This window comes from Carcharodon carcharias, chromosome 13 (assembly GCF_017639515.1).
Source record: "Carcharodon carcharias isolate sCarCar2 chromosome 13, sCarCar2.pri, whole genome shotgun sequence".
Classification (NCBI taxonomy): domain Eukaryota; kingdom Metazoa; phylum Chordata; class Chondrichthyes; order Lamniformes; family Lamnidae; genus Carcharodon; species Carcharodon carcharias.
In genome coordinates, this window is record NC_054479.1 from 119232332 (window position 1) to 119245881 (window position 13550).

Consider the following 13550-nt stretch of genomic DNA (forward strand, 5'->3'; position numbering starts at 1 on the left):
ACTGCTGCTGCTGTTGGAGTTGTTGCCCCTGTTGCTGTGGCTGCTGGGCTGAATCAAGCTGTTGCTCCTCCTCAGAGGTCCAAGCTACTGTAGGACAGGTAGCTCGCATGTTGCAGGAAAGACTCACAGGCAAGAAGTTGGAATTGAGCTCAGTAGCCACCAAGGCATTTGAAAGTCACTGGATAAAGTTGTTCTTTTCAAAGAAAGAAATGAATGCAGGCTGAAAGAACGACTAATGTCAGCGCTGGCCTCTCTGTGACTAACTACAAGCTTGTCAATTTTAAAGGCTTACATTGTTGCTTAGCCGATCAGTTCCCATCAACAATGACTTCTCACCATCCACTCACCTCCTCCAAGATAGAGAGATGTTGAAAAGTGTGGAAACTGTGTACTGGCATGTAAAATCAGATAGGGTTAAAGAAGGACTTCATTGCCTTTTTAAACTGTCTTAATTAGTTGCCCAACAGATTCAAAGAGTTTTCCTGCTGACCTTGAAACCCACCCCGGAGAAAGCCAGGAGAGTATCGAATGAAGTTGGGTTCCCAATCCAAGTTCACTTTTAGAGGATTTAACTCTCTACACATACCTAAATCTCCTTCTACTTGCCTAGGAAAATTCCATCCAATGTTTCTATTGGTTCTACTGTCCAATGGCATAGCTTTGAGGTCTGGTTGGGATGGAATGGCATGTTTGTTTAATGCGGCACAAATTACAACACTTTGTCACAGTAGGATTGGAGCAGACATAAAGGCTGGGAAGTTGTAGTGATATAGATTTGTCAAGAAAGAATAGTTGTGGGTTGTCGTGATCCTTTTTCAAAGCTACCACATGCTCCTTCGCTCGTTCTCATCTTCTATTACTCCATTAAATTGCATGTATCCTTTGCAATGGGTATGGGGTTATAAATTTACTGGCGACCAGATTCCTTCACTGTCAGTTTGAAGTTCACCTTAATAGTTTCCCAAAGCAAAAATAAATTCCTGAAACAAATGCATGAGATACGCCTATAAGTTTTCCAAGCAATTAGTGCCTTACTCCCTACAGGGGGGTCAGCTGATCCTGGCAAGCCACTATGTCTTATTCTCTGGTTGCAAATTACACTGAATGCAAGCCTTGTGGAAATTATAGAAATTCAGATGTATGATGCAATTCCATCATTTCAACACTGCTTAAATGTCTAAAATTCTGAAATGGCAGATAAAGTAATCGGCTCGGCTATCTCAGCCAAATTTTAGCAGTAAGCAAAAATGGCAGAAATGAGTTCTGTCCATACGTGTATGCTATTTATAAGTTCCCCTGTGCCATTGGTGCCTCAATGCATTACAATCTGCAAGAAAATTTGGGGCTATCCAAATATAGTAATTTGTAATTATTCATTCATTCTGGAAATATGAAAGGATCTTTAAAACATGTTTTTAAATCTTTCAATAATTGTTTGTAAATAGTGAACTACTAGTGTTAGGTCAAGTGCAGAAGGTTTAGCAATACCCTTGCATAAATACAAGTTGTAGAAATTGGTCCTTCCTGCACTCATTTTCTGGAAGGAGAAAAAGGCAAAAAGGACTAATCTTTTAATGTCACATCCCACACCCCAAGGACACCTGGAAGATACCAAGTCTCCAACATGCAGGCTCCACATACACTAATGAGGGACCAAGCACATTTTTAAAGGCCTTTTCCTGAAATTGGGCTGCCTTGAGCATAGCAAGCTCCTGGCCTGCCTCGTCAGTTTTTCCAGGAACAGATTTGGTCTAAGCAGCCACTACCTATGATATGTTTTTCTTCTTTAAAAATCCTTTATGTGAAGCCAGGAGGAGCAAGATTGCTCCCCGTGGCTATATGCACTCCAGAGAGCTGCTTCTATCCCACATACACCTTCCTTTCATTCTCTCAGTTCTTATCTGAGGGCCACTGTAGAAAGGCAGCAAACCAAAATAAACTCCATTGATATGGGCGAGCTACCTCTGGAGGCATGACAATTAGTGGCAATTGCCCCAATCATTCAGGTGTGGCCCAAATTTGACCACACCTCCAGCCAACCTCATCAAGCATAAGGATTGTCCTTTTAGCTCATTTGACATTGGAAACTGGAGGAAAAACAACTTTGCACGTAGCCTCCTATCAAGTGATCCAGATAATCATGCAGTGGGCCTGATAGGGTCCCCCTTGTCCTCACTTATCAACCCACCAGCCTCCGCCTTCAAAGGATCATCCTCCACCATTTCCGTCTACTCCAGCATGATGCCACCACCAAACACATCTTCCCTTCACCCCGCCCCGCCGGCGTTCCGCAGGGACCATTCCCTCCGGGAAACCCTGGTCCACTCCTCCATCACCCCCTACACCTCAACCCCCTCTCACGGCACCTTCCCATGCAACCGCAGAAGGTGCAACACCTGCCCCTTTACTTCCTCTCTCCTCACTGTCCAAGGGCCCAAACACTCCTTTCAAGTAAAGCAGAATTTCACTTGCACTTCCCTCAATTTAGTCTACTGCATTCATTGCTCCCAATGGGGTTTCCTCTATATTGGAGAGACCAAACACAGACTGTGTTGTTTTGCAGAACGCCTTTGGTCTGTCCGCAAGCATTACACAGACCTCCCTGTTGCTTGCCATTTCAACACACCACCCTGGTCTCATGCCCACATGTCCGTCCTTGGCTTGCTACATTGTTCCAGTGAAGCTCAACGCAAACTGGAGGAACAGCACCTCATCTTCCGACTAGGCACTTTACAGTCTTCTGGACTGAATATTGAGTTCAACAATTTTAGATCATGAACTCTCTCCTCCATCCCCACCCCCTTTCCGATTCCGCCTCCCTTTTTTTTCCAATAATTTATATAGATTTTTCTTTTCCCACCTACTTCCATTATTTTTAAATGTATTTCCATCCATTGTTTTATCTCTACCTTTTAGCCTTTTTTGATTCCTTCACCCCACCCCACTCCCACTAGGGCTATCTGTACCTTGCTTGTTTTGCTTTCTACCCTTAATTAGCACATTCCTCAGATGATATCACCACCTTCATCACTCCTTCGTCCTTTTGTCTGTGACGTCTTTTGGTTATCTCCACCTATCCCTGGCCCTCTATCCAGCTCTAATTGTCCCACCACCCCCACCCCCCACCCCTCAAACTAGCTTATATTTCACCTCTCTTCTATTTTTACTTAGTTCTGTGGAAGGGTCATTTGGATTCGAAACATTAACTGTGCTCCTCTCCATAGATGCTGCCAGACCTGCTGAGTTTTTCCAGGTATTTTTGTTTTTGTTTTGGATTTCCAGCATCCGCAGTTTTTTCCTTTTATGTAAGGATAAATAAGGCAGCCTGAGTAGAACAATGCAAGTGTCAATAAGCTAACTTGGGAAGCAAGATGTCTCATTTGGCTATTTCATGTGCTCAGCCTGCTAAACACCATACTAACCACAAACATGGTAGCTGTGTGAAAAGGGGAAACAATGAAAGTGAAGAATAGCTTGGAAAGGCACTGTTGAGGAAAAAAAGTCTAACAGTGGATATCACTCATGCTGCCAGAAAATGCAAAGTGCAAAAATGCTAGCCAGAAAGAAGATGAAGTAGAGGAGACTGGTGCTGGCCCTATGTGCCTGAGGCTTTTTAGGATGGAATGAGAGAGAGACACACAACTTTTCAAAGTTCATTCACTTGCTACAACAGATGAAACAATTTGGAACAGCTATTCTTAAGCATTCAAATAAAAATTTCAAATTGAAAGAAAAAATCTTGATGAAAATAATGAGCTATTAAGTTACTGTTAATATTATATGGTTGATTTATAACATTCACTTACTGTGATGCAGCTGTTCGTAAGAGTTGCCATGTCGTTGATTACAAGGTGTTGAATTTCATTGCAGCCAATTCCCAACGACCTAAAGCTTCTCACTGAGATCTAAAAAAAATGCATAGGAAACATAGCCTTGATTAAATCATAAATACATGTTATCTGTTTATACCAGGTGGAGTAATACCATGATTTTATGGAATAAACCAGGTGTGTCCAATCTTTTTGCCTGAGGAGGCCACATTTCACTCTGGGAACTGAGAGCCCACTTAGGAACAAGAGCAATGTGAGAGAAGACTCGAAGCCTTCGCTGTCAACTAATGATGCAAACACTGCTGTGACTGAGATGTGGACATGCCTAAGGATCTCACCCTTCTGTGCAAGTCTTTTCTATTGCTCCTACCACGGCTTTGGTCTGTGGGATGCTGTGAATAAGTTCACTCTGGGAACTGAGAGCCCACTTAGGAACAAGAGCGATGCGAGAGAAGACTTGAAGCCTTCACTGCCATCTAATGATGCGAACACCTCTGTGACTAAGATGGAGACATGCCTGGGGATCTCCTCCTCCCGTGCATGTCTTTTCTGCCACTACCACGAAGGAGACACAAATGCTGCTAGAATATCAATGCTGATGAGCTGCCCTCACTCAATGGTGTTTCTTGAGGAAGAAGGGTTAGAAACGCTTACATCACACACTTCCAATAAAGATTTAAACACATCTCCGGTGCAGAGACTAGTTCAACTGAAGTTGACATCACAGGAATGTGAATCTCACAGTGGGACACTATCACTGAGTGGGAGGAAGGCTAAACCTTGAAATAAGAGAATTCCAAAGTACAAAATCACAACGCTTTCGGTTGCCAAGAACATTCACATAACCATAAAATGTATTCACAAGAGTGCAATTTCTTTACATGTATAGCACACCCATGATTCAAAAGCGACACCAATTTTTCTTACCTTTCCTAACCCATCTGCTATGCCTGGGTGGAGCCCCGACATCCGCAGCAGAGGAGGAGGCAGTCTACTGACTGCTACGTCCTGATGTCTGTGATGATCTTGGCAGACAGCCCCTGGTGTCCCGTGGCCCGGAGCGCCCTGGCCTGATAAGGGTCACCTGCTCAGGGACAGAAGCGCCCTTGGTGGCCAGAGAAGCTGAACTGGATGGGCTCACAAGCAGAGTAGGCTGTGAACAGCTGCACACCCTTGGAGTATCCTGAGAGGAGGCCCTGGGGTGTCCAGCTGATGTTCATCCTCCCTGTTGGTGACTGAGGATCTCGCCCTGACTCCTGCCAGGAGATGTGCACCTGAAGGGAGGTCAAAGTGCCTCATCCCCATGTCACCTACATCTTGATGGTGCCCACCAGGCCGTGTGGCCATGGAGTGCAGGGCCAAATGTAAATCCAGCAAGACCTGCTGAACCAAGGTCTCCATGGTGGTTGCCAGCCTTTGCATGGTGAATTCGAGGCTCTTGCATGCTGGAGCTGTGACATCAGAAAGAAAGCAGATGGACTCCTCTATCATTCACTCTAGTCTGCTGAGTGACTGCTGAATCTCTGCCTGATGTTATGCTGCCTGCATGGATTTGGCAGCCGCTTCCAGAGGCTCATCATCTGAATCGGACCGAGCAGGTGGCTAGCAGCCCTCCGAGTGGCGGAGACCTGGGATGTCCCTGCCCTCCAACTGCTGCAGGGCGATATCAATGAGATGTTCCCCAGAAAGTGAGCCTGAGCCTAATCTACATCTGTGTCCCACCGACATGTGTGTCTCTGAGATGGTGGAGGGTTCGTGTGAGTGCTGTGATGGTTCTTCCAAAGATTCTTCCTCGGATGAAGTCTGGGGGCTTGCACTGGTGGTGTGGATTGGTTTGGGGGCCTTGATCTGCTGGTACCTAGAAAATAGAAAATAGAGTTTCAGCTAATGAGCATGAGCCAGATCAGACTGCATGTGACACACTGTGAATGTCAGGTTTTGATGAAGTGATGGAGCTGTGATCTGTCCTGGGTTGGTGGGAGAGGCTGATCTCCCCTTCTCCACAGAAGCGATCTCTGTCCTCGCCAGCCAGATTGGCTGCAGCCTCCTCAAACTCTGAGGGTGCCGATGTCAGCTGTCCCTCCCCCAGTCTGCACTCTCTCGTGCCTGCTGTGTGCCAGCTTGGTCTGCATGAAGAAGAAAGAAAGGCATGTGATGAGAAGGGATGGGGTAGAAGTTGGATGAGATGCATGCATGGTCCCTGTATGTGGTGAGCCCTTCCCAGAAGGGCCATTGGATGGAGTATGAGCAACATGACATTTGAGATGGTGGTGATGTGAAAGTCTCAGTGAGAGAACGAGTGTTGATATGTGAACCCCACTAATGGTTGCGTGAGATCCCTGAAGAGAGTAGCCGTTTGAGTGCATAATGCCATGATGAGAGTTTGATATTGGAAGGTGTTAAAGGATGACTTACCCTGGTGGAGTGGATGAGATCATTCACCTTCTTCCTGCATGGGTGGCACTTCGGGCGTGGGCGCCAGCCACGCTGACCTGCTTCGCGGCAGTTTCCCAAGCCGGAGAGGTGAGGCTGCTGTGCTTCCTGCAGCCATCACTGGGATAGAGCACTTGCCTGTGTGCCTGCACCTCTTCCTGTTCAGGCTCTCGGCCTTCTTCTTCTGGCTGCCAGACATCTCTGGTGGGCTGGAGGGAGCGAGATTGTGTTTTGGACTGGTATTTAAATATGGTGCCCTGACCTTTGAACACACCAACTGATGGCAGGCGGATGAATCAGCTCCCAACCTGCCAGGTCCTGTGAACCGATATGCACTCTGCATAATTAATGAGGCCTCAAGTGCAGAATCGGGTGCAACTTGCCGCCATTACGGACAGAAGGCTGAATGCTGCCGAAACCATCCATCATCGCACTTAATTTCATTGGGCAGAATTTTCCCATAATGCATCTTCTCAAGGAACTCTTCCTCTTTTCTCTCAGCTTTGACTCCATTTCAACGTTTCAATGTTTCGAGTCAAAGCAGTTTGACGGTGGCCCCTGAGTGCAGCCCTGGGCTCCTCCCACACTGACTCAGACCACTCCCATGCAGATTCCTTTCCAGTTTCAATTTTTAACTGCAACACAACTTTGTGATTGCAAGCTTGTGGTGCCACGATTCTATTTTGAGACCAGCTTCGACCTTCCCCGTGTGAGTGTTCTGGTCCCTCCAATCTTCCAGTGGACATGGCGCAAGATTGGGAGGGGCTATGTGATTCCAGCGAGTAGCATTTTTAATGAGCATTCATAACATGGTAAAGTATGTAAATGACATTCCCGCCAATGATCTGCAGGAAACCTGATCCACCATGAAAGTGGTGAGGGGAAAATTCCAAACTGGTTTCCTGCTGGCGGGAATCCGATTTTTGGCCTCTCTCCAAATTTTCTGGTCCCACCTGCCACAAAACCTGTTACAGGCAGGAGGGGAAAATTCCACCTTTATGGTCAGGCATGGGAGAGACAATCCATGAGCCTTTGTAACTGAACAACTGAAGCCTCTGTGTGAACAACTGTCGCAGGATTGTCAGCATAGAGAAGTTCTCTGATTAAAACATGTTATGTTTGCATCTTTGCTTTCAGTCAGAATAGGTTGTAGAGCTTGCCATCAGGCTGAGTATGGAGGTAAGTGCCTTTTATACCTGTGGGGAAGGTAAAGGTCAGGAGCATAGAGGAGAAGATACCAAACAAAGTGGGGCTAGGACACAGAACTATTTCACACCATTTTTCACCCTGGAACTGTCAGAAATGCTGCTGCCAAACTGGAAAGAGTGAATGAAGCTGAGGAACTTTGCTGGACACCCAATTTTCCCCAAAGTCATGTTGGGTCCTGTCCTGCTGATGATTTTGAATGCTTTAGGGAGATCTACAAAAGTAAGGTAAAGTTCTTTCTTGTTCCCAACGCTTCTCCTCTAGCTGGCATATCATGCCCATTGCAGATCTGCCACCACATAATGACTTACAAAACAGAGTAACAAACGGAATTTGGTGAAAATGGGAATTAGTGCAAAAGAGGATGAAAGTGCTAAGTAATTTAATGTAGGGGGCAACAGTAAATAAGTAAATACATAAATAATAAAATAATTAATTAGAACCACCTGAAGAAAATTAAAATCTACGTAGGGAATACCAACGTTAAATGGATCTGAGTTGCATTAAATAAAAATCTGGTATACATAAATAATAAATAGGAGTAAGGGCATATGAAACAGAAAGCATACAACGTGATATGAGTAGATAGACTTTTTAAGCAAAATGATGGGACAGCTGACACCTGTTGTATGTCAATAACAAGTGCAAGATGTGCTTCCAGTTACTCAAACTCAAGCTCAGGGTTTCTGAGCTTGTGAGGCACCTGGAGTCAGTGCAGGCTGTACAAGAGGCTGAGAATTTCTTGGAACTCATGTTCCACAAGATAGACCTGCAACTACAGAGAGTTCAGGGGGTTGGTGAGTAGGTGGCCATTCAGCAGGGTAGGAAGAGGCAGGCTGTGCAGGAATTCTCTGGGTGTGTGGCATGTTCAAACTGGTTTTTAGTGCTGAATACCAGCGAGGGTGGCAGCATCTTGGGAGAGTGCAGTCTAGAGCACATCCATGACACTGTGAGACAAATGGGGACACAGCAAAGAGGTCATGGGGGAGTCAATAGTCAGGGAGATAGATAAGCATTGCTGCAACTGCTGACAAGAGTCCAACAATGAAACCATAGAAAAGTTACAGTGCAGAAAGAGGCCATTCAGCCCATCATGTCTGTACCAGCCATAAAACGAGAAAAAAGAAACTAGCCGCTCATTTTTAATCCCATTTTCCAGCATCTGGTCCATAACCTTGCAGGTTACAGCATTTCAGGTGCATATCCACGCACCTTTTAAAAGAGTTTAGCATTTCAGCCTCAACCACCAATTTGGGAGGTGAATTACAGAGGCCCACCACCCACTGGGTGAAAAAGTTTTTCCTCATGTCCCCTCTAATCCTTCTACTAATCACCTTAAATCTGTGTCCCTTGGTAATTGATTCATCAGCTAGAGGAAACAGGTCTTTCCTGCCTAACCTATCTAGCTCCCTCATAATTTAGTACACCGCAATTAGGTCACCCCTCAGCCTTCTGTGTTCTAAGGAAAACAACCCTAGCTTATCCAATCTTTCTTCATAACTGCAATTTTCAAGCCCTGGCAACATTCTTGTAAATCTCCCCTGTACTCCCTCCAGAGCAATTATGTCCTTCCTGTAATGTGGTGACCAGAACTGTACACAAAATTCCAGGTGTGGCCAGACCAGCGTTTTACACAGTTCCAGCATTACACCCTTGTTTTTGTATTCACTACCTTGTCCAATAAAGGAAAGCATTCCATATGCTTTCTTTACCACCATATCCACCTGTCCTGCCACCTTCAGGGACCTGTGGACATGCATTCCAAGGTATCTAACTTCCCCAACCCCTCTCAATATTCTCCCATTTATTGAGTATTCCCGTGCTTTGTTTGCCTTCCGCAAATGCATTACCTCACAATTCTCTGGATTAAGTTCCATTTGCCACTTTCCCACCCACTCAACCAAGCCATTGTTATAATTCTGGAGACAACAGCTATCCTCTTCACTACCAGCAATGTGGCCAATTTTTGTGTCGTCTGCAAATTTCCCTTTCATGTCTCCCACATTTAAGTCCAAATCATTCATATATATGACAAACAGCAAGGACCCTAACACTGAACCTTGTGGAATGCCACTGTAAACCACTTTTCATTTGCAAAAACACCCATCTACCATTACCTTTTGTTTCTTGTCACTGAGCTAATTTTGGTTCCGATTTGCCACCTTCTCCTCTATCCCATGGGATCTCACTTTCCTGACAGTCTGCCATGTGGGACCTTATCATATGCCTTACTAATATCCATGTAGACAACTTCCACTGCACTATCCTCATCAATCCTCCTTGTTACTGCCTCAAAAAATTCTATTAAGTTAGGAAGACACGATCTTCCCCTAACAAAACCATGCTAACTATCCCTGATCAATCTGTGCCTTGCTAAGCGACAGTTTATCCTGTCTCTCAGAATTGATTCCAATAATTTGCCCACCATTGAAGTCAGACTGAGTGACCTATAATTTTCCGGTCCATTCCTCACACCCTTTTTAAATATTGGTAGAACGTTCACAAACCTCCAATCCTTTGATACTTCACCTGTATGTACTGAGGATTGGAAAATGATCCTCAGAGCATCTGCTATTTCCTTAAGATAAAGACAAAATACTGCGGATGCTGGAAATCTGAAACAAAAACAAAAAATGCTGGAAAAACTCAGCAGGTCTGACAGCATCTGTGGAGAGAAAGGCAGAGTTAACGTTTCGAATCCATATGACTCGTCTTCAGAACTAAAGAGAAGTAGAAATGTGGTGAAATATATACTGTTTAAGGATGGAACAGGTGAAGCTGGATAGAAGGCCAGTGATAGGTGGAGGTAAAGGAGAGATTGCAAAAGATGTCATAAACAAAAGGTCAAAGAGTTGTTAATAGTGGTGATACTGGCTAAAGGAGGTGCTAATGGTGACATTGAGAGTAGAAAGCAGAATGTGATAATGGCAGGACCAGGATAAGCACTCTGGAAAGTGACAGATGGCTGTAGTGGGAGTGGGGTGGGGGGGGGGGGGGGGGGGGGGGGGGGGGTGGTTGGCGGTGGGGGGGAACGATAGTGGAAAAAAGATTGAAAAGGCTAAAAGCTGAGAACAAAACAATGAATAAAAATGGAAATAAATTTTAAAAATGATAATAATGAAAATAAGTGGGAAAAATAAATAAATAATAACAACTATTAAACAATAAAAATGAATATAGAAAAAAGGGAGGAATCAAAAAGGGATGGGGACAGAAGAGTGAGTTCATGGTCTGAAGTTGTTGAACTCAATGTTAAGTCTGGAATGCTGTAAAGTGCCTAATCGGAAGATGAGGTGCAGTTTCTCCAGTTTGCGTTGATCTTCACTGGAACATTGCAGCAGGCCAAGGACATACATATGGGCATGAGAGCAGGATGGTGTGTTGAAATGGCAAGTGACAGGAACTCTGGGTCATGCTTGAGGACAGACTGAAGGTGTTATGCAACGTGGTCACCCAGTCTGCGTTAGGTCTGTCCAATGTAGAGGAGACCGCATTGGGAGCAGTGAATGCAGTAGACCAAATTGAGGGAAGCGCAGGTGAAGCACTGCTTCACTTGAAAGGATTGTTTAGGCACTTGGATGGTGAGGAGGGTGGAAGTAAAAGGGCAGGTGTTGCACCTTCTGCGGTTGCATGGGAAGATGCCATGGGAGAGGGTTGAGGTGTTGGGGGTGGTGAAGGAGTGGACCAGGGTGTCCCGGAGGGAATGGTCCCTGTGGAATGCCGACAGAGGGGGTGAAGGGAAGATGTGTTTGGTGTGGGCATCTGCTGGAGTTGGCAGAAATGGTGGAGGGTGATTCTTTGGATGCGGAGGCTAGTGGGGTGAAAAGTGAGGACATGGGGGATCCTATCATGGTTCTGGGAGGGAGAGGAAGGTGTGAGGGCAGAGGCACGGGAGATGGGTTGGACACGCTTGACAGCCCTGTCAGCCACCGTGGGTGAGAAACCTCGGTTAAGGAAAAAGGAAGACGTGTCAGAAGCACTGTTTTGAAAAGTGGCATCATCATAACAGATGTGACGGAGATGAAGGAACTGAGAGAATGGGATGGAGTCTTTACAGGAAGGGTGTGAGGAGCTGTAGTCGTAATAGCTATGGAAGTTGGTGGGCTTGTAATGAATATTGGTGGACAATCTATCACCAGAAATTGAGACAGAGACGTCAAGGAAGGGAAGGGAAGTGTCAGAGATGGACCATGTGAAAGTGATGGAGGGGTGGAAATTGGAAGCAAAATTGATAAATTTTTCCATGTCCAGACGAGAGCATGAAGCGGCACCGAAACAGTAATCGATGTAACGAGAAATGAGTTGTGGGAGGGGCCTGAGTAGGACTGGAACAAGGAATGTTTCACATACCCCATAAAGAGACAGGCATATCTGGGGGCCATGCAGGTCCATAGCCAACACCTTTTATTTGGAGGAAGTGAGACAAGTTTAAGGAGAAATTGTTCAGTGAGAGAACCAGTTCAGCTAGATGGAGGAGAGTGGTGGGGATTTTTTGGGCCTCTGTTCAAGGAAGAAGCAAAGAGCTCTCAGACCATCCTGGTAGGGGATGGAGGTGGAAAAGGATTGGACCTCCATGGTGAAGAGGAGATGGTTAGGGCCAGGAACTGGAAATTGTTGATATGATGTAGGGCATAAGAGGGATTGATTATGTAGGTGGGAAGAGACTGGACAAGGGGAGAAAGAACAGAGTCAAGATAGGAAGAAATGAGTTCCGTGGGACAGGAACAGGCTGACACTATTGGTCTACTGGGACAGTCCTGTTTTGGGGAGGAGGTAGAAGTAAGCTGTCCAAAGTTGGGAGACTAAGAGGTTGGAAGCTGTGGAGGGAAGATCTCCAGAGGAGATGAGGTCAGTGACAGTCCTGGAAACAATGACTTGATGTTCGGTGGTGGGGTCATAGTCCAGAGGGAGGTAGGAGGAAGTGTCTGAGAGTTGGCGCTCAGCCTCTTTGAGGTAGAGGTCAGTAAGCCAGACAACAACAGCACCATCCTTGTCAGCAGGTTTGATAATAAAGTCAGGGTTGGACCTGAGAGAACGGAATGCAGTGAGTTCAGAAGGAGACAGGTTAGAGTGGGTGAGAGGAGCAGAGAAATTGAGAGAGCCGATGTCACACTGACAGTTCTCAATGAAAAGATCAAGGGCAGGTAAGAGGCCAGAGGGAGGGGTCCAGGTGGAGGGAGAAAACTGGAGATGGGTAAAAGGGTCCATTGAACGGGGGGAGGACTCCTGCCCAAAGAAGTGAGCATGGAGACAGATGCAGCAGAAGAAGAGTTCAGCATTGTGCCGAGCCCGGAATTCATTGAGGTGAGGGCATAAGGGTATGAAACTGAGTCCTTTGCTGAGTACTGAACGTTCAACATCAGAGAGGGGAAGGTCAGGGGATATGGTGAATGCACGGCAAGGGCTGGGATTAGAAGACAGGAAGGGGTCAGAGGGATGGGAAGGGGTGGAGGGTCCTGGATGGGCATCGGTATCATGAGTTGTTGGAGTTTGCGTTCCTTAGCACCTGAAAGAAAGAGACAAAGTTTCTTATTAAGGCGTTGGATGAGATGAAGAATAAAATGAAACTGGGGGCAAGAACAGCTTTGAGATAGGGTTTGAGATAGGCTATTTCCTCCCTGGCTTCCTTTAACAACCTGGGATACAATGCATCCGGCCTTGGTGATATATCCATCTTCAAGGATGCCAGTGCCTCTAATACTTACTCTCTCATTATGCTTATTGTATCTAATATTTCACACTCTTCCTCTTTAATTAGAACATCTGCATTGTCCCTCTCCTTAATGAAGACAGAAACCCTGAGAACCCCGCCCACAGTTTCAGCATCAATGCACAAGTTACCATGTACATCTCTGATAGGCCCTACCCTTTCCTTAGTTTTCCTCTTGCTCTTAATTTACTGGTAAAACATTGTGTATTGCGTCCCGGTGTCAGGACACAGGGCTTCAGTGAGAGGATGCAAAACATTTTGAGAGGGAAAGGGGAACAGCTAGAAATCATAGTCCATGTGGGAACCAGCAATATTGGAAGGAAAAGGGTTGAGGTCTGCAGCAAGAGCTTAGGAAGCCAGGGAGGAAATTG

At 45.7% G+C, this 13550-nt stretch overlaps 1 protein-coding gene across 1 annotated transcript in view; it reads right to left on the bottom strand.

The window, feature by feature from the left end:
• The window catches only part of fbxl13 (F-box and leucine-rich repeat protein 13), a 255100-nt gene that overhangs the window by 113445 nt on the left and 128105 nt on the right, over positions 1–13550 (bottom strand). The window contains 1 exon segment of the mRNA XM_041203120.1: positions 3807–3905. Coding sequence (XP_041059054.1) covers positions 3807–3905 — 99 coding nt within the window.